The sequence below is a fragment of the Manacus candei genome, unplaced genomic scaffold (assembly GCF_025592945.1).
Source record: "Manacus candei isolate 608988 ecotype Guabito, Panama unplaced genomic scaffold, ASM2559294v1 h1tg000077l, whole genome shotgun sequence".
Taxonomy (NCBI): Eukaryota; Metazoa; Chordata; class Aves; order Passeriformes; family Pipridae; genus Manacus; species Manacus candei.
In genome coordinates, this window is record NW_026138125.1 from 4,917,501 (window position 1) to 4,940,000 (window position 22,500).

At 39.6% G+C, this 22,500-nt stretch overlaps 1 protein-coding gene across 20 annotated transcripts in view; it reads right to left on the reverse strand.

Moving 5' to 3' along the window:
* GTDC1 (glycosyltransferase like domain containing 1) overlaps positions 1–22,500 on the reverse strand; it is a 171,411-nt gene that overhangs the window by 36,809 nt on the left and 112,102 nt on the right. For all 20 annotated transcript variants that reach the window (XM_051810349.1, XM_051810367.1, XM_051810364.1 and 17 more), the window contains one exon: positions 1–263. This exon is cut by the window's left edge and continues 97 nt beyond it. In XM_051810349.1, coding sequence (XP_051666309.1) covers positions 1–263 — 263 coding nt within the window. The remainder of the gene's footprint in view (positions 264–22,500) is intronic.

Below are 22,500 nucleotides of genomic sequence, written 5' to 3' on the forward strand. Positions count from 1 at the left end.
CTTGACAAGGATTTGTACCTTCTGATGCCTCGGTCTGGATGGATCTCGCCAGGGCTGTGAATGGGGAAGGCAGCCCCTCGTGCTGTGTGGTACCGAGTCCAGCCTGGGACTCACAAAGTCCAGACTCACGGTGCACGTCGCTGGTTTTCATTACAGCTCTGCTCTTCTGCTGGCCAGGCAGACCCCCCGACTGATAACCATCTCCATTTCCTTTAACAGCAATTACCTTTTCCAAACGGGCGAGCTTATGCTCTGGCATGAACCTATTGGGAAAAAGAACAAAAAAAAAAATATGTGTATTGTGTTGATGCTGGATTTCAGTTTCACCTGGCAATTAATTAAATAGCAAATGAGAGGGTAAAACACGGCTGGCATTTTGCAGCCATCCAAACAACAACTCCACTAGCATTCAGTAATTGATACACTTATACATATTTTAGTGAATATGGTACCTGTGAAATAAAATAACAGGTTCTCTGACTGAGAAGACAAAGGTCTCCATTGAACCACATTGCCACTAAGGCACATGCATCAACAGGGAGAGCAAAACTATATACTTGCTAAAATGAAATAAAGCAAACACTTCTTGGAAGTAAAAAGGCAATTCTGCCAACAAAGCCTTGGTACTTTTGACAAGATCACAGCTAAGATTGGCAGCAAATACCAAACACAGCAGTGTCTGACCTAAGGTAAGTCTAGTCTATGTCTAGACTTGAGTTTAGTTAAGTTGCTTCCTCACATGCCAATGAAGCTGACATAGAAAAACTGTTTGTTGTCTAATGACATGGATCAAACAGGTACCGTGACATGGAAGTGGGTCTTCTTAGCCAACTATCCTCACCTGATTTCTATAACGACCAACTGAAAACAATTAATCACAAATTAGAAAGAAAACCCCACCTCTAGGAGAGGACTGAGTTCTACATCCATTGGTAGGATAGAAACAACCATTGTTTTTCATGGGTGTGAGTAATGAACATCAAGATGAGGAAACTGAGGCAGAGCTACTTATGCCTTTCCTGAGGGGCCACAGACAGGATCAGACACCACTGGCTCTTCCACCTGATGACCATGCTGTAGAAAACCCTTCCCAACAGCAGGATGCATTTGCACGAGTTATATAGAGGCCACTGAAGTAACTTTTCGTAATATATGAAACGTAACATTTTATGCAGATCCAGTTTTACTATTTGAATTAAAGTAGTAATGAATTATGGTCCTTCCCCAGGAAACATTTGAGTGAAGCTCCTTCATCCAACCATGACTCTTCTAAATTAACATGGATAGAACTCCCAAGCATGGCCACTGTGGGCTCCTCAGTCTAAATGCCTGCCTGTACCTCCAGTTAATTTACCCACATATTATTTACTTACATGCCTTTCAGTGTGATTATGGTTCCCCCAGATAAGTAGAGACATTTAAATTTTCCGTTTCCTTTTAATTTCCAAATGTTTACAGACTATAGCCTGTTCATTAAACTGTTTACTAAAGCCAACACTTGCTCCACTTTATCAACCTCCTCCACAGTTCTTCAGAGTTTTACTCCATCACAGCTCATCTCTGGGCTGACAACAAACCACTCCCTTCCCTCTCTGTCAAAACAAATATTACTGAACACCAGAATCATCACCTCACCTTGCAATGAAGCACCTTTAAATGCAAACAGACCCTTTTTCTTCAAAATCACTACCAAAATACAAACATACACGCACTATGTGAGTTTTACTACAGTTGTACTCATGACTAATTGCTTTGAGGACTTTTCTTCAAACACCTAAATCCCCTTTCCCAAGTCAGTGCACTGTGTAACTATTCCACATAATGTGTATTCTTAGATTTGGCTTGCTGTTCCTTGGCATATTATTTTCATATTTATCTACAACAAGTTGCATTTGCAAGCCACTGACTAAATCACCTGTGAGATCCACCTTTTTTCTACAGCTCACCATCCCTTATTGGAGCTGGTCTGGAGACATAACCACAAAAAGTTCAATCCCACTCATCCAAATTCACTACCTGTGTTACAAACATGGCCAAGTTAACCCATTCCCACCTCAGTGACTTAGCCACCCTCAGATCCTCTGAGTTTAGCAGTATAAATCTGATATGGCTGAATTCCACACACAGAATCATAGACTCATTAAATGGTTTGAGTTGAAAGGGACTTTGGAGTTCCTTTAGTTCCAACCCCCTGCCATGGGCAGGGATGTCTTCCACTATCCCAGGTTGATCCAAGTCCTGTCCAACCTGGCCTTGAACACTTCCAGGGATGGGGCAGTCACAGCTTCTCTGGGCAACCTGTGCCAGGGTCTCACCACCCTCACAGCCAGGAATTTCTTCCTAATATCCAATCTAACCCTGCCCTCTGGCAGTGGGAAGCCATTCCCTCTTGTCCTGTCACTCCAGGCCCTTGTCCAAGTCTCTCTCCAGCTCTCTTGGAGCCCCTTAAGGCACTGGAAGGGGCTCTAAGATCTCCCTGAAGCCTCCTCTCCCCCAGGATGAAAAATCCCAATTCTCTCAGCCTTTGGTAATAGACCTAAAACTGGTTGGTGGTGGCTCCTCTGAAGTACAAGCACAGACCCATCAGGATATACTTTTATATATTTATGCACGGGAAAAGCTGAAGGAGAAATAGGGATTTGCCCTAAACGTGCAAGTCTGTGACTGCACAGAAAGCACTGATTTACCAAACTAAATTTAACTAACAGATTTTGAAAGATCATTGCCGTTATGAAGAACTGCTTGAGGTGTGAGAGGTCAGGCTACCTAGGGAGGCTGTATCCCCCTGCCTGTCTTTAATCTCCCAGCCAATCATCCACTCAATGCACCATTTCTGTTTCTAAAGAGGTTTCCTTCTTAGTTTTCAACCCTTATAAATCTGATCCGTCATTGAAGAATTCCCAATAATATTAGATAAAACTCCACCGATTTCTCTCTGGAATAAACTCTTTAAAATCTTTTATTTAAGACATGTGTGTGCAATCAATTCCACGGTATTTACTTGTATTACACACACAGCATTCATCATCTTGACAATTTTTAAAAGTTTTAGAACACCATTTCACTTAACAGTTTGAAAAAAAAAAAAAAAAGAAGAGATTTATTTGATGGTTAACTTTGGAACAAGTTATCTGCATTAACTTCCATTGTTTTGGCATAAAGTAGTTCTGTATATTTTACTAACAACAGTGGAGACATGATAAAGGATGTAGGCAGAGAGCCATAAACAGCTCTCGCTGCAACCCACGGTGTTCGTGTAAAGGCATTAATTTTTGGACTTTGATTGGAACACGTCTCTGTGCTCAGCCACTTGGATTTTCCTAAATACAACCCCGTATAAAACCTTGTACCTGAATAGAACAATTTCAACGGCGGAAAGAGCGTTGTAAATCATGTGTGGTATAAACTTGTCCACATGATTGGAATGATATAATGGATACTGGAGTCCCTAACCACTAGCTAATGTTCTTTATGACACTTAAATAAATGACCTGAAAATAAACTAATAACAACACGAAATCTTCTAAACCTGTTCATGTGTATTTCCCAAAAGCAGGCTGGAGAACGACAATGTCTAGTTAGCACATTTTTTGTGTTTACATTTTCTCCAGAACATTTTTGCTCCAGCTACTCTATTTTTCCACTTTCAGACTCAAATTAATTCTTCTTTTCTGACACCTTCCATCCAGTACCTGCCCAGATCACAGTCATTTAAAACATCAAGACCTTTCAGGACTTTTACATCACCATGATGGTTATGGAGTAGCAGAGGTGGGGCAAGAGCAGACGTAGGCTCAAAAGACTAGATATAAGGAAGAATTTTTTATATTTTACGTGGCTTTTTATGATGAAGGTGGTGAAGCTGTGGCTGCCCCTCCCCTGGAAGTGTCCAAGGCCAGGTTGGACGGGGCTTGGAGCAACCTGGGCTGGTGGAAGGTGTCCCTGCCCATGGCAGGGGTTGGAATGAGATGATCTTTAAGGTCCCTTCCAACCCAAACCATTCCATGATTCTAAAAAACAAGCTAGAGAGTTACCACAGTAGAGAGGTCGGATTTAGTGATCGAGAAGGATGTACCATTTTTCTCAACCTTAGTTACAAAACACACCAGTCACATAAGAAAAATGTCATAGCATTCTATTTTTAATATGGGAGAAGGATTTCATTGTTATTATTAACTTGTGGTAGTGAAATCTTCTACAAGTGAAACTTTCAGGAAAAAAAATTATCGTCAAAGCAAATATTAACACTTTCAATAGATTCTACAAGGTACTGTCTCTTCAAGTTAAAAAAAACCATGGAAAATGTTTCACTTTTGTGCATAACTCACATATACTTAAACACTGAAAGTTCAGAACAAACAGTGAGACACTTAGATATCTAATTTTAGTCTCACAATTTGTGTTCAAAACTATTTTTCTTTTATGTATTCAGATTTTTGAGTCTCTAACACATTGAACAATCAATTTTAAAACTTTATGAAGACTCCACAGAGAGTAAGCCTTGAAAACTTTCCCTTTTTGCATATTGAGTCTAGATGTTTAGTTTAAAAGACAGGCTAAAAATTAAACTAAGTTCATAAAAATTCAATACCCTAAAAGTTAGAGTTTCAATCTAAGTACTTGCTACTTTGAGTAACAGACATTTTTTAAACTCATAATCTATTTATTATGTATTTTTTTTCATTTATGCCATGAAACCCTGCTCTGAGGAAATCCATGTGCTTTTCCTTGAAGCAGATGTGCGTTTTTCCCAGCTCTTTTGTAACATGTTGCCATGTTCCATTGTACGTGTTTACTTACAGAACTTTATTTGCCTTAATGAAAAATTATTTATGGGGATTGGTTTCTTTTCCATGGCACCAAGAGTCACTTTGTGACACCGTTTTTTCAACAACAACAACAAAAAAAGGATGGAAGGGCCATGATGTCACTGCTCAATGAATAGAGACCACATTAGAAAGACAAATTGGAGTTCTGGTTTAGGTTAGACCAGATTATACAACCGTTCTCTACAAATTTTAAGAATGCATATAATATTAAAAAAAAATAAATACTTTGCATTAATAAAAATTTGCCATTCTAAAAACACAGTCACATTCGGAAGCAAAGTTATAGTTCTGAAAGTGCAATGGATTTTATTATTTACTTATTTATTATATTGCCATTAAAAAGTTTAAAAATAATAAAATAAGATCAGAGATTCGTGGAATGGTTTGGGTTGGAAGGGACCTTAAATATCAACGAGTTCTACCCCCTGTCATGGTCAGGGACACTTTCCACTATCCCAGGTTGCTCCAAGCCCCGTCCAACCTGGCCTTGGACACTTCCAGGGATGGGGCAGCCACAGCTTCTCTGGGCAACTTATTTCAGTCCTTCACCACCCTCACAGGGAACAATTTCTTCCTATTCTTCCTACTGATAAAAATTGGCCTTTCTGTAAATGTAGTTACATTTGAAAGCAATGTTATAGTTCAGAAAGTGTAGTGGATTTTTTGTTTATTTATGATATTGCCATTAAAAGGTTCAAACATAAAATAAGACAGTCATAATCAGATACATTAGAAACCTTCCCTAGGCCTTAGAGCTGGAGCACAGACATTTCAGAGCTGCTGTGTTTCCTCCATCACTCATGCACCATCACGGTAAAACTTACAATTTCACTGACTGAGAATTCCCTTTGTTTTTCTTCAATCACGATCACAAATGTCTCTTTGCTAACTGCTGATATATTTAGCAGAATTTTTGTGACCTAAATCACTACAGAGGTTCATGGAGAGCTGCTGTGTCTCTAATACCTGGAGTCCCTTTGGCTTATAATGGTTGTGATCGACTGTCGTTGGCAATAAGTAAAAAATTTCACTTTTGCACTTTCTTTCTTTCTGCTTCCTTGAATTTATCCTGTTCCCAGACTGAATTTGTTCCTGAAATTACTACAAGTATATGCAAAACTATACAACCATGAACACATATTACTGGCCAAACACTGTAAAAATATAAAAGTTTTAGCAAAACTCATAATTTTGTCCACTCTATTCTAAGAAATTAAAAAAAAACCATTAAAGTAGATCTTTGGAGGCCAAACTGGAACAGACAGCAACGCCATTAGTATATACTTACTTTTCATATTTATATATAAACATATACATTTATATTTTTATATTTAATATTATGAATCAACTGATAACAATAAAACTGATGCATTTATATTTACCTACTTCCCAAAAGATTGCAAAAAATTCAAAACTGGGAGTAGAGTCACAGTTCAGCAAATCTTTTCTTCACTTTTTTTCTCTACAACTACTGTCACATTTTGCTCTACAGCATAAAAAGTGTGGTCAGGTGTCTTGAAGCTGTACTACAGTTCAAACCAAAAAACTCAAAAGAAGATTCCCCAATATTCAGGGAATTTGATATTAGGGTTTATTGAAGTTGTCACATACTTTCGGGGATCTAATTTCACTTTCTGATCTTCAGCAATGGCTGTAATTCTTCATTCAGAAGAGGGAAGAGATTACTTGTCAGCAGTAATCTCTAACACAGATAATGCCATATAAATATTAGGGGCTTATAAGCATGGACAAGGATTAGGAGCAAAGAGGGAGAACAGAAAGAAAACTGAACAGAGCCAAGATTAAGCACTGGGAAGGGCATGGCAAAAGAAAATCCAAGGTCTGCGGCTCAGCTTGCCCTCCCGTAGCAGAATATATCTTTTCCTGGGTAGAATAAGTACAGTTTACACTGATTTCCCTGCTTGCAAACTGCAGGATGTAGAAATATGAAATATTATTTGAGATGTGATCATTATCTTCTCTTTGCTATGACAGAGGAGAAACTCGGGGAACCACCGAGGCTGAAAGGTCTCCGGTCCAACCTCGTGCTCAAAGCCCATCCAGCTGGACCAGGTTGCTCAGAGCCTCATCCAGTCAAATCTTAACTCTCACCAAAGGCCAAGAATGGAGATTTAATATGCAGGCATTAAATATGTGAGAGGTGTTGCTGCCAGCACGGACTATGAGGTGAACAACAACATGGGAGAGAACTAAAGCTGACCAGGACATCCTGGCCAGAGAGAAGAACTGGTACGTAACCTATACAATGGATAAACCAGGGGAGGGATCACAAGGTCTGACTTACTTCTGATAAATCAGCCAAAATAATGTTGTTTCAGCAAGAAATAAGCTGAATGCTACAATCCTGTCACTTCAGTGGTGTGTCTGAATAGCAGGCAGGATCCAGAGATGCTCCTGTAGACAACAGGCTGGATCCAGATCAGCCACGGGCTGTTGGCTTTGACCCAACTTGGTCCATGAGAGTGGGGAAGGAAGATGAGACAGGCAGGAGAGATGCCAACAGCAAACACAGTAGAAGAGAAACAGGTTAATTCCCACTTCCACCTATTTTTCCAAATAATTTCTGAGTGAAATTCCTCAATATCCAGAATTTGTATCTGACACTGTCAAAAATTTCCACTTTTAATTAACATTTATACTTTTCTTTCCAATCTAGTTTCACTCTCATTCAACAACACTTCTATTTATTTATTCTCTAAGATGCCACACCTGTAGCTCAATCTCAGGAAGATGGTCAAACTGATTTCTTAACCTTCCCTTAAATATTACATTTGAATTCCCAAATTAAGATCACTGTTCCAGGTGCACTGTAAAACCCACACCCCAGATGACCAGGATTTAAAGAGTGTTCTTCAACTCTTATTCACAGGATGGGTTGGAAGGATTAAAAGACCATCCAGTTTCAAACCCCCTGCCATGGGCAGGGACACCTTCCACTATCCCAGGTGGTTCCAAGCCCCATCCAACCTGGCTTTGAACACTCTCAGGGATGGGGCAGCCACAGCTTCTCTGGGCAACCTGTGTCAGTGTGTCAGAAATTATTCCCTAAAATCCAGGGAAAGGTACTACCTTCCAAAACACAAGGTTGCAGTAAAATTATGCAAAACAGGAACAAAGGCAGGTGAAACTATCCCTGGAAGTCTAAGTTTCCCTGGCATTCAGTCCTCTGTGCTGCTGCTCTTGTTGGACAAAATTTCAGCCAAAAGCATGTCTAGCCTAACTCAGTATTTGTGGGATTAGTCTATTTTGTTACCCATTTGCTCCTGACAAATGACTTCAACAATATCTTAAGCACTTTAGGTCAGAAAAAAAAATAATCAGAGAGTGATCACCCTGCATTTTAATTCCAGAAGGGAGATCCTTTGACCCACAGATGTCAAATTCATGTCTTTGACATCAAGTGAGACTGAGTTTGACCCTAAATATATTATTTCTGAGTTCACATCTTCAGTTCCCTGAGATCCTTTAACACTAAATACATGAATCCGTGCAGTTATAATTTCTAAGACCATCATTCTCCACAAATGAAATGATGATAATTTAAAAACTCCTCAGAAAGATGGTAATGAACTACAATACATATTTTATAACGCAGGTGAAAATAACTTATGCATTATTTTGTGCAAGATATGAAAACACGGATTAATTGATAGTTCAGAAAAAAAAGTAATTTTCTCTATAATTAGACACTGACTGTGTAGATCTGCTGCACCAACACCACAAAGTAACTCTGGGAGCCCTAAGAGTCCTCTTGATAACAACTGCCAGAAATTCAGAAATTGTTGACTTAAGTTCTGCTTCTGCAGAAGTTCAAAAGAATGAATTACACTATGGGGAAAAAAGTTAGGCTTCTGAGAATTGTAAGGTTTTTAAGGTTCTTTAGGATTCTAAAGGATTGGTCATGTTCATTAGTGCTTCCTGAAACAGAAAAAAAAACCCAACTCAGCTCTCGAGTGTTTATTTAGAAAATGCAAATTTCACACAGAGCTACACACGATGCAGAATCTCCTCTTGCTAAACACAACTGGAAACGAGTGTTTGAAAACCGTTCATCTTTTTTTTTTTATTTTTTTAATTAAACTAATACCAGGATCCTGTAACATATAATTTCCTGTTTTGTGGAACTACTTCTAATCAGGATATATAGGATGGATGTCCCCTTTAAACAGGCTGCTTTGCAACATACGCAATGCAGAAGGGAGTGCTATCATAACACTTCAATAGTTAAGTGACTTTATGAGAAAAATACTTCCAAATGTTTCCTAAAACCTTCCAAACCGCACCAAAGAACATTATCGTAATATTATGTTTCCCCATGGCCTCCAATATTTAAGCTTGCTGTTCTCGAAATGATACTTGGACGAAAAATATAAGTTTATGTAATGTATAAATTGTCCCTAGAAGTAAAGCTGCCTTTAAAATAACTCCGTATAGATGTCAGATATTTTACATTTTCAATAGCCTTTCTGTATTAATTGAAGAAATGGCATGGCAGTGCTTTGGGCTGCACGGGAATAATCTGTATTTTAAAACTGAGCAGTCACTGTGTGATCTTATTCCTCGCAAACACTGAGAACAATAACTGTCCTGACCGATTACATATCAAGTTACCCTTAATAGATATCCATATTTCTTGTGCAGTATACATAATCCATATAAACTGTACACCATATATCAATACCATATTCCAGCGAATCCACCATCAAAGAGTTCGTTTATAGTAGGTTTTCATTTGACTGGGGGTTGTAACGTTCTGTGCAATCATATCCCAACCATTTCAGGGATTTTGCCAGCAAGCTGCTTTTTGGCAGATTATTGGCAGTACATATTGGCAACAAAGTAGTGCAACTAAGCCCTTCTTATAACTTACAGGTAAATAATGATTTTAATAAATTTATGTAAAATGTTCCACTTGCTTGCATCTGGTTTTGATAATTCGCTCGCCTGCGCAAATGCAAACTTCTGTGTGTTTCTCTGGAAAGCACATTTTTCACCTGAATTATTTAATGTTTTCTCAGGTACCCCAATAAATAAGCAATGAAGCCTGCTTTCATTTGGAGGCTTACTTGAAGAAAGTTTTATCTGAAAAAGCTAGGCAAATTAATTAAAAATAACAATCGTATGCACAGAAAAATTTAAAACACACTTTGTCCACAATACAACATTCAAATAGTAAGACACACTCATTTTTGGGCTATTGTGGAGCTACTGCAGCCACAGGGCATTCAAATTGGATGGTTCAGTCAACTGGTCCTCAGGATCACATAATGTGGACATTGTGACCTCCATTTCAAAATGTGTCATTAGATTAATTTGCACCTTGTTTTTGCAGTAAAACCAAAGTTTAAATTTGTATGTCTACCAGGTAGTATGGCCTAGAGGAAATCCCAAATTTTAATCCCATTTCTACCAGGGTCTCATTCATTGTTCAAACTTCAGAAGTCTCTTTCCACCTCTAGAACTAGAATGGCAGTAACTCTGCCTACTAAAAGATCAAGTTTTTGTCAAAAAGCTCTAAAAATATTAATACTACTAACAGCAATGTCATTACAGGAGAAAAACACCCTCAAAAACCTTGGACACCCTTTTTCTGGTATAAATCAGTTTGACAGTGATGCTGATGTAAGATCCCTGATCATCTGCCTTTCAGCATCTGGGTGCCAGAAGAATCCCTGGGGAGCCTGTACCTCTGAATTCTGTAAAACACTTGTGGTCCATCACTGAGCTACCTATGATATTAAAGTCAGCAAAATAAAAAGAGAGAGATGCAGTTTTGTGTTAGAAAAAGGAAAAAAGAGCATCGATACGAACAGCACTGCTACCCTTACAAGCTGAGTTACCAGTCTGGTGACAGATCTGCACAATGGACAGCAGCAAGGATGGTGCCTACTCCATAAGGAGACACCAGTTTGTGAGCAACTTGAGCAGGACATGGCCATGGTTTGGGTTGGACCTGAGCTGACCTGGTTCCAAATCCCCTGCCATGGGCAGGGACACCTCCCACTATCCCATGTTGTTCCAAGCCCTGTCCAACCTGGCCTTGGACACTTCCAGGGATCCAGGGGCAGCCACAGCTTCTCTGGGTAACCTGTGCCAGGGTCTCACCACTCTCACAGCAAAGAATTTCTAATATCCCATCTAACCCTGCCCTCTGGCAGTGAGAAGCCATTCCCTGTGTCCTGTCCCTCCATCCCTTGTCCCCAGTCCCTCTCCAGCTCTCCTGGAGACCCTTTAGGCACTGGAAGGGGCTCTCAGCTCTCTCTGGAGCCTTCTCTTCTCCAGGTGAACCCCCCCAGCTCTCCCAGCCTGTCTCCAAAGCAGAGGGGCTCCAGCCCTTGGAGCATCTTCTGGTGATAATTATCACCAGTTGCCCCCGTGCTCCTCATGCCTTTCACTCCACATGCTGGGATCACACATTCAGCCTCTGGAACACATATCTGTGATTAGGAGAAGCAATATACTTCAAAAGGTTTAACAAGGCCAGTGTCCATTCTGCTCTGTTTGTGGATACATCTCAGAATTATATTAAATAATTGCTTTGAATAGGGTCTGTAATGAATAGGGAACAATTAATTAAGCATGAGATTTTACTTGTGCCCAATTCAACCTAGGACTTCCTTGCTGGTTTTGAGCATTTATTCATTCATGGAGCTGGCAGTTCAGGATTTTGTAAGGCTTGGCAACATGGTCAAAACCCCCTCAAGAAATTCTTGTTGAGATCTATTGGCCATGCTGGTGCAACTTGCTGCTGCTGTAGTGGACTTGCTTTTAATTTGATCTGTTTCATGGATTCAGTATCCTTCCAGCACGTTAGAAACCTAAGGGCATATATTTGTATTGTTTAAAGGCAGGAAATTCTGTGAACTGAAATGAGAACATATCCCTTTTGCCTTTACGGACTTTTGTTATTTTCTTTTCCTTTTGGGGTTTTTGGAAACAAAACCAGTGAAAGCTGAAAGTTTTGAACAATAGCAAATTACTTTCAAGGAAAAAAAAAAGTAAAATACCAAGTATACTTTTATAACTTTATTCATACACTTTGTATATATGTAAATTGCACTTATCCAAGCTTCAGAAAATAACCATTCACAGCGGGGCCTTATGTTGCAACAGGATCATACTGGTTTTGTCATAAAAGACTGTGGACTTTGCTGTTTTATTCCTTTACTACCTTGTATAAACTTGTACCCCACTGACTTCATGACAGAGCTGACTTGTTTCATGCTAACCACAGAACTAGGGCAATCACATTCCTATTGTAAGGAGGAAAACTACCAATCTTTGCAGCTCTTTCACTTTAACTCCTTGTCCAAAGAGTCCCACAACCTTTCTTTAGTTGATGCAAAAAGCAGGTCTGAATTTTGGGATAGGAAGTGAGAACTGGTGGAAGATGAACAGGATAACCTGCTAAAATTAAAGAGTTGGGCTGATACTACCTTTTAGACAACTACAGCAGCAAACTTTCTTACAGCAGTTCTGTACTACTTAGGGAAGGACTGGAGGCAGAGTGGCTGCATTAGCACGGAGACCTGATCCCAGCAGGATGCATCAATCCTAGTGCAGTGCTGCACAAATACATCCACACTGCTTCTGGTGCTCAGACCAGCTCGGTATCTTTATTGCACATAATGAATTACACTGTACTACTTAATAAGGAGAGGGTTATAGGTTATAGCCACGGTTATGGCTCTCTGGAATACTCCTGACTCATGACAGAGTGCAGAGATTCAACTAAGTCTGCAAGAAAACTTGCTGGAGGACAGCTCATGTGCCACAACCTCAAGTGCAGCCATTTCAGCAAGAGCCTGAACACTTACCCAGCACTTACCCAGCGGTGCTCCCTGCATGCGGCGCACAACAAGCTGACTGTTCCTATCACACCAGCTTAATGGCTAAATATAAATTACAGTGGGATGCAGAGCTTGAGAGAGACATTTGACACCCAAGGCTCTGCCTGGCCACTGGATCTCTCCTAGCTAGTGTTTCTTCACCCACTAATCCCTCTTCCTGGACAGCAGCGATTGTGACACTGGTGAGCTGCAGGACTTGGGTTTGTTTGCTTTCATTTGGCACAGTGCTTCGTGCCCATCTCTTCTATTCTTGGAGGTTACAACAACTGAAGCAGGGATCATAACAAGACACAGTCAATCATCATAATAAATACAGTTCAGCTGCTTCCATGGAGTCAAAGCCTTTGGAGGAGAAGACTCTTAGTAAGAGATTTGAAAGAACATGAAGAAGCAGCTTTACTCTAAGTGCTCACAGTAATGACTTCCAAAGGAACACTCCTGACCATTAACCCTGGGGAATAAAGAGCTGAAGGATACTCATGTTCATTCATGGACTCTCTCACTTCTACATAAAAGCAAAGGGATCCATAACAACCAGCTGTAACACTTCTGTGGTCTTTCCTGCAGAGGTGGGCGATGAAGAGAAAGGCTTGGCTACCACCCAGACAGCACAGGGTGCATCACCTTCCCTATGGAAAAGGCAGGGATCCAAAACTTAGCACCAATGATAACCACAAGTACCCCAACTGTTCTTCTCCCCTGAACACTTCTCTTATTCAGTGTACACTAATTCAACAGTTTTGCCCAAGTGCTCAAAGAACAACTGATGTTATATTTTGAAACATCACAGCATACAGATGTTTAAATCATATATTCAACGTGCTTATACAGAACCAATCAGAAGCCACCAGTTTACAAGTCCTGCCTACCTTATATTCAGCTCTTCTGAAAATGTAGTTAAAGATTCTTAGGGCGAAAATGACGACTGAGTTCATGAACTGCCTCGAAAAATTGGCTGTGACACCACTTATTAAAAGTTATGATAAAGTAGAAGGTCCAACCAAAAGGAGCAGATGCACTGTTCGCTAAGTTGTAGCTGCAGACAGAACTTTTGGTGCCAAGATCAAAAGAACAAGGTGTTCATATAAATGGCATTTTATTTTGATCCTATTATTCTATACGAGCTCGAGGAGAGATCAAAGGAAAAAGCACCCAGGTTTCACTATTAACACTTAACATAACTCCAGTCGGAAAATCCTTTCCAGATTGCCAGTGCAATTTAAAGTCCAGCACATTTTTGTTTTTCTGTTAGGTTAATATACCTGGAGGCACGGGTTTCATTCCTCGACCACCTTTTCCATTGTGGAAAATTGCTTCTGTTATACATAATTTCAGTTATTTTCATTTTTACGGCAGCAAAGACACCCCGGCTCTGGGAAGTGCACTGATCTGGGTTGTACCCGCTGCCCTGGAGAGTCAGGCTGCCCTGAAGTGGTGACAATATATTACTGACTGGGAAATTCAATACCATTGGAGTCAAGTACTAAAGTGTGGCTCAGCCCCTGCCAAAGCATACCAGCTTCCACTCAGAATGTAAACAAACCTAATGGGCCTTTCAAATATCTAAAAGTTCCTCCTGATAGCTGGCAAGAATAAATGTGCTTTAATATGTTCTATTGCTTATTATGACATTACCCAGGACTACTACTATTAATTAATGGTTCCATTGCCTCTCTTAGCACCCAGTGGTTTTGCATAAAGAAAAAATAATAACATATTGTATTTCTTACAATGCCAAACTATGCCTAACTAATTTTAATATTCATGCTTTCTTTGAATGGAAGCTTCTCATTGATGATTCAGTAACTTCAGTAAGGGCAGATATTTCAGAATTGCACTTCCAGTGAATTTTTTTGATTTTGACTTCTAGGACTGCAGAAAGCTGCTAATAAACAGGTATCACTTATCGGACTACCTCTGGAAAAATCAGCAATCAAGCATTCATAAGAAAAAAAAAAGAGTGCATATGTCCTTCCCTTCCTTGCCACCCCCTCCTCACTTGCTATTAAAGCATCTGAGTTAAAAAGTCATTCCAAAGTTTATTGTAAATGCCAAAAAGTGGGCACTGATCCCACAGGAGCTGGCTCAGCTATGGCCCCCACCATTTTATCCAAATCTGTTCCAAGGAGCAAGTTTTGGGTGGTAGTTTTGGGGTTGAGTTTTATTTTTGTCTTAATGTTAGTAGATTGTCAGAGGCGAGGAGAGGTGAGGAGGTGGCAAGTCATGACTTTGGGAACTCACACAAGTGAGCTGTGCCCTAGAGTGAACATGACAATTATGGGTTAAACGAGGGAAAAACATCTCATGCACAGTCAGAATATGTTCATGTTACACACAGCAGCCAGCTGGCTATAAATCCAAGAAGTAAGCTGGAAAGCTTTAGAGTTTAAATGGATGAATACAGATATAGATGGAAGAACAGTAGTTTGTCCCCATATGAATGGCTTTTAACTGAAAAGAGTGGATTGCTTTCACGAGGGTTTGCCAGAAGAGCAACCTTGTTGAGAGGAAAAAAAGAATAAGTCTGATGATTGGGACATTCCATATATTTATATCTTCTATTTTGTTTTGAGACAGAGAAGTCTGATTCAGCGTGTCTGAACAATTATAGCACGGCTTTACATGCAGGTGTTCCAGTAAACAGGGACACAAGTTCCTTAATAACACCTCTGCAGCTGATGATCCATAAACAGGATTACTCTATTAATTTATTTCAGATTCAAATTACCACGAGCTGAGCTGTGAGAAGCCACGGACTATTTGTCTTTCCATACTTCCAGCTCCAAGTAGCCTTAGCCTTTTCTACTCTGTACATTTGCATCACTGAGCCCATGGCCAACGATCCCACCCGTGCACAGATACACCAGACCACCCTGAGGCTGCTAAACCAACACCTTCCTGGCAGGCCCACAGGATGAGAGAGGCATTTCTGAGACTTTTTTCACTCTTTAGTAAATAAAGCTGACTAGAAAAACCTTCTGGATTCTAGACCCAAGAAATGTCCTAAAAGGTTTTCATAAATGGATGAACCTGAACAACTTGGGGTTGACCCATGCAGGACCAGGAGCTGGACTTCAATGATCCTTGTGAGTCCCTTCCAGCTCAGGATATCAAATGATTCTTCAGCTTTCTAGAAGTCTAGTTACCCTGCCTGAACATTTTGGGATCTTAGCAAGATGCACACTTGTTCTTTCTCTGCTCCACCAGAGGCAGATGCAACTCACTCTTGAATCCAAAAACAGCTCTGGTTCTTACTTATCAGCTAAATATCAAATATCAGCTAAACTTTAAAGGCATAAAGGAACATCACATTCATAATCTATGCTCATATTAATTTATATGTTTTATATACATATATATGTTTTTCCAAAACTTTTTGGTGTTTAAAAGTGGCTGCAAGCTCATGGTTTGATGTACTCACTGTTGACAGAATCAGATGGGAACTGTAGGAAGACTGATAACAGCTTTTCTCCCCAAAACCTTTCTCCTGTGTCTCTGAACTGACTGAATGGGAACTGAGAGGGAAAAGAACAAAGATTTGCTGTTCTTTACAGTCACGCAACAAAAGTGTAGGTTAAGTACAGGAAGTATTTGCAGATTCCAGATATTCTGTGGACCTTTGTTGCTTTTCCTTGCATTCAGATCTAATCTCAGCCCCAGCATAGAGCTGGACTTTCATGTTCTGCGGTCCTTCACTAAGAGAAAACCCAACCCACTGTGACACTTAGGGCAAAGTGGACTCAAGGCACAAATTTTAACTTCAGCCTTTTGTAGGCATTTATTCATGCTAGTGCATTATGGAAAAAATGTTTCACCAAGAAGAGAAGGCTTAAAGCACACTAATGAAAAAATTAATAAACATATTTAATATATGGTCATAGTACAACACACCTACAAACTGATTAGATAGAGCTAAAACTTTTAGAAGAAGTTTGGATAAATAGTTGGATGTTGCACATCAAATATAACACCACTGTGTGATCTTTAAGTTTCAGTGTTATAAAATCAGTTTCTTTTTTTTTTCTGATACCAAATATGTATTTACCTCCAACTGACTCAAGTCATCATTATTAACTACCAAGATATTTTTAGGAGGTCCTTCAAACAGAAGGGTAGTACTCTTACTAAGCAATAAATTGTGTTTGTTTCTTTAGCTTCAATCAAGCATCAATTTTGGATTATTTGTCTGAAGTCAGAATTCTTAAAATATGCCCTTTTTTAATAGAACTAATTTCTGGAGGAAAAAAAGAATCCTCTCCACAATTTGAGTGCAATCAGCTATTCTAATATCACTGGCTCTGATTTGGAGGTAAGGTTATGATCAGATGTATTTAAGGAGCACTGTATGATTAATTTAAGAGGCGTCCCACCAGTATTCACATGAATAAGCATAAACAACATTGTTTTACTTTTGTTATGCTGCTGTATCACCTCTGATTCTCAGAAACCTGCTTGTACCTATACAGTTCTGAACTTTGTAGGAGAAGGGCTCACAGCAGGATAGGCAACTCAAATTTGTCAATCAGCAATATCTGGCATTGAAAATAGTTCTGAATATGAATAGGAAAATATCTGGCTGTCAGATATTCAGAAGAATTTTATGCCAAAGCATTGCTAGGGAAATTTCCAGCTCTCACAAGAGCATTCAGCTAATTCCTGATGAATCATCTGCACCTTTGGGTGCTTACTGGAAGCACATTCCTCCTTTTCCTTTATTTTCCTTTGTGAAGAAAACAGAAAATGGAACTCTCACCAGAAAATAAGAAAAACATTAACCTCTAAGTCCCTTGGATTTTGGTAAACAGTGAGATCACTGGAAATCTTAGCTTCTGCATATGAATTAGAGGAGAATAATGGGGCTGAGCAAAAAGTCATGGACTATGTTCATCAATATGTGCCTTTTATGTAAACTAGATTGTTAATTGAAAACCCATTTTCAGAGTCTCTTAAGAGGCAATCACCTTAAAATTAATCAAAGTTCTGTTTCCTCGTTGTTTTTTTAATGGGGTTTGTGCTCCTTTGGATGCTCAGAAAATTGCTTGGAGCAGAGACTGGAGCCAGAAGCTTTGGAGTTCATGTCTGAGAGTCCATCTTTCCCAGGGGGGATGAGCCTGGACAAAAGGAGGCTCAGGGGGGACCTTACTGCTCTGTGCAAATCCCTGACAGGAGGCTCTAGCCAGATGGGGGTCAGGCTCTGCTCCCAGGGAACAAGTGACAAGAGGAAATGGCCTCAAGTTGTGCCAGGGGAGGTTTACGTTGGATATGAGGGAAAATGTCTCCACTGAAAGGGTGGTCAGCATTGGAACAGGCTGCCCAGAGCAGTGGTGGAGTCCCCATCCCTGGAGAGATTTAAAAGACATGTAGATGTGGCACTTGGGGACATGGGTTAGTGGTGGGCTTGGCAGTGCTGGAGGAACAAAGTGCCTTCAGTGCCTAGTAATGACTTGTTAAAAAAATAATTTCATACTAGCAGCACAGTGATAGATATCAAAGGTGAAAATTTGCCATGATTTTGCACTCAAAGAGCTCGAAAAGATCTTCAAACAGCAAAAAGGACAAAGAGCAAAGACAAATCTGTATTTGTCTACAGATGTATTTTCTTAACATTTTTTTTCATCAATTCATTTCAGCAAGAACGGTCAACTTAAATTTTTCAGTGTCTTCAAGGACCTTATTTCATGGATTTGTATAAAAGGCAGAAAAGTATATATAAATGTTTTAAAAGCAGCCAGGAATACGAGCAAGAGTTTTTGTGGAAACAGTGCCATTAGATTTAAAATGCCAAACACTCAAATTACTTCTGACACATTTGATCTGAGTCGCTTTTGAATTTGCACCTACAAACAATGAAAATACTGGTTCTGAAGGAGACTGATTATTTCCTTTGCAATATTTTACCACAGAGAAGTTATTCTCTCTTTCTCCCAGATCTGACAGCCGTTCAAATGCCCTGGGTTTGCTGCACACTAAACTAGTAATATGATCTCTACTTGGAAACACCCCTCAAAAACAGTTTCTCCTGTCAATTCTCAGTAACTGCATTCAATAACAAGCGTGACTATTGAACTCTGAAAATATCAATGTTCAGTCGTCTTCCTGAGCTCACACGTCCCAGGGAATATTCCCTTTATTCCCAGGGAATAAAGATGCTGAAAAACCGCCATCTCTCCCCATCGTTTCGATGTTTATCATAAGCCTTTGTGATATTTAATTGGCACTGCTTTCTGCTCCTTCATTTCCAAAGGGATGAATCACAGAGACTCGGTCTTCCAGGAACCAACCACTTGAGCTATTCTCTGCACTTCCTTCAACTGCTCCTCGACCACAGCCAGCCCTTTGATTGACCCCACCTTTAATCAATGTTCAACTGGAGAGCCTCAGTTAAAATGGGTATTAAGCCTTCTGAGAAGAGAATGACTAATCAACACCTCAAAGCCAGAATTATGACAGCAAACTTCACAGAGCCTCCTGCAGCCAGTGGGGCTTGTTCACAGGCTGGAGTGAAGAAAAGCCATCACTGAAGGTCAGATTTCCTCACTTTCTTACTCAATAATAATACATTGTGTCGTCTGTAGACTACTCTGAGTTATATATGGGACTTAATCACAGATTAATGCAAAAACTAGGGGGTATAGTCTCCATCAGGTACTCTCCATTATAGTTAACAGTTAACATTAAGGTACAACTTGCCAAAAACTGGATCAGCAAGACAACAGTTCACTAAAAAAGACAAACAACTCATCTGCTGGTCGTTCTACTCCAACTACCAGGCTCAGTTCTGTCATAAATCGTAAAATAAAGTCCTGGTTTTGTATTAGTTTGAAGTGGCTTTGGTGCCACCACTAAGGACCATCATCTAATGGCCAAGGAAGATGCAGGAAACCTCCTAGTCCCTCCATCTCCAGACCCAATTTATCAGCTACTGCTATTTTCAGCAGTCCTTTGACTTCTCTGTCCCAAATAGGTGGTTATTTTGCTCTGATGCCAAAACCTGATACCTGATCTACTTCTGTGGCTTCCTGATCTTACTGTACCACAACCAACAGCAACAATAAAACACATTTTTTACAGAGTAACACGTTAAAAAAAATCCAGGCTCTTATGACAAAGGTTTCTCCTAGGTAGAGTGTTTACAAAGAGTAATAGAAACTATTTTTAGAACTCTGGGAACGCAGTCCTTAACTCCAAATAATCCCAGAATTATTTGCCATTAGCTATCCATTAGAATTTGGAACCTGGGTCTAACTCGGAAGTTTTGTATGTTTACTCTAAGTTTTACAGTATGTTAAGAGCTTTTATTACCTTTTTACAGGAAGCAATACAGAATTATTTGTAATGGAACAACCAGTAAGCCAATGGCCTTCCATTTCCGAAGTTCCCTAGTTATCCTAAAATAATAAAAATACACCAAGACAGCAGCAAGAAAGTAAGTGGACACTTCTCCACAGCATCTCAGCAATAAACAGCAGAACTGCGGCACTTCAGCGGAATGTTCCAAACCTAAATTGAATGGCAGCATGATTGCTGTGGTTCCAGTTATGTTAATTAGGCTGGATTCATGGTTCATTGAGGCTGCAATTATGCTGCAAAGAAATGCTTCAAGCAGGCTATCCCATCCTCCTGCAGCCTGCTGAGTGTGCTCCCATTCTTCTTGGGGCAAAAAGACTTTCTAAAGGGATTAAACATTGGAGTCACATTTACACTTAGACCACACGGTTTGTGAAGATGCAATTAGATGACCACGTTCTGGAATTTTCTTCTTTTTCAGATTTATTAGGAAAAGTAGCTTTCCGAGTTCATTGGCCATTTTTAAAGCATGCTTTACTTTGCCAATTTGCATACTTAAGCACACAAATTATAAGCCTTATTAGCCCCATTTGAGCCATAGGGTAAGTGAAGAAGGGGAAGAGTTTTGCCCAAAGTTATATAGTTCTTCAGTGCAAAGAGAACTGAAGTGTCTCCCATCTTCTCAGGTTAATGGTTGGACTGATGATCTTAGAGGGCTTTTCCAACCTAAATGTGTCTATGACTCTTTTAATGACATTTCCTGATGGACCACTGTGGGTAGGACACACACACCACACAAAATGCAAAACCTTCTGCTGGAAGGGTAATTTAAATAAGTGTCAGGGAGGTCTGCAGTGCCTCATGCAACCAGCCAGACACTCTCAAGCATGTGGTGGGACTCTTGGGGTGTTCTGTGCAGGGCCAGGAGTTGGACTCCATGATCCTGATGAGTCCCAACTCAGCATATTCTATGATTCTGTGATTTAAATCTATATGCTCACAGAGGAGAAACCTTGCTATTATTTCATCTGCATTTGCCTTGGTAACTATTTTTAAGTGTTCAAGTTACTCCTGATATGTTAAATATACCTACAGACATCCATACATAGCAAACACTATACTTATATATATGTATTACTTTTGAAATTAAGATTTCTCAAAAATAAACTATAATATTGCTAGATTTAGTCCAAGAAAATTGAATGCAATACTTAATTCAGCAATGTCAGACTTCCAATATTACTGTTTTCTTATTCTCCGAGAATTTTTCAGTAAGTGAAAAGCCTTTGTTGCCTGTTCCTTGGCAACAACAGGTGAAAAAAGCCTTTGTGTAACTAAAGAAATGAATAAATAAACCCCACAAGGACTAAAGTAGAACTTCGACTTGTATTCACCATTCCCTTGTGTTTCCCTGCAACGAGGGTTTCAGTGAGGCATTTGGTGAAACAAAGAGGGCCAAATTGACATTATACTCTCAAATAACTGAGAGAAGACACACGATGAGCTGAGTAGGTTGGCCTGCAACGAGAAGGAAATAGTTTAATATGGTAGAAGCCCCTTCCCTGAATGGAAAGGTCTGCCAGCCCTTAAATAGAAGTTTTCAAACTATCTGGGTTTTGGTGGGTTGAGGGACAGATGAAGATGATTTTTGAAGCAGTCTGCTTTCTGTTTTGTTTTGTAAGAATGAACCTACTTTAGAATCAGTTTCTTCAGAAAACACATTTTCCAATGTTTTTATTCTCAAAAAAAGATGACGTGGGATCAGGTGTCTAAACAGAAGCAAGGTCAATGCATACCTCCAAAGAACCAAGTATCTTTAGAACCTAATTTCCAAGTTCACAACTGACTTAATCACTTAGAAGTTCAAGTCTCATTAAAAACCAAAAGTGCTTAAGCCCTTAACTTTTTTTTTTTTAAATTCAAGCACATCTCAAAAAAAAATTTGATACCAGCCACTTCAAAGCTGGCTCCCCAAACTCGGGGATGATTGAGTTTCCATAATACAATTACAGTTGTAAGGGAGCTGGATTGAAAGCAAGGTTCAGCTTTCAAACAACATCCCCAAAATAGTTGCAGATGATGTGCATTTTAGCTTTCTGATCCTCAGGTGACACAAGGATGAACAATATTATTGAGATACACATTAGAAAGGGAAGGCAATACCCTAACTAGAAATAACCATCTTTTCCACAGATGGATGGACATCCATAACAATTTAATCTAACGAGACATCGAGCTTTACATGCCCATTTGAAAAATCATAATGGCACTTGTCTGGCAGGTTTGTTCCTCGATGCTTCATTCAATGACTGTTCAATTCTTTTGCTTTTTTTTTTCACTAATATTATCACAGGTCTTTTTCCAGATTAAATCTACCAGCAGTTCTCACCCAAGACACAGCTTCAATTAATATCCAATTTGAGTCTTAACACAGGGAATTCATGCATTGACTGAGACCTTTGGATCTGGCTTTTAGAAGTAGTTTTGTAATTCTCCTAAGATGAGGAACCTAA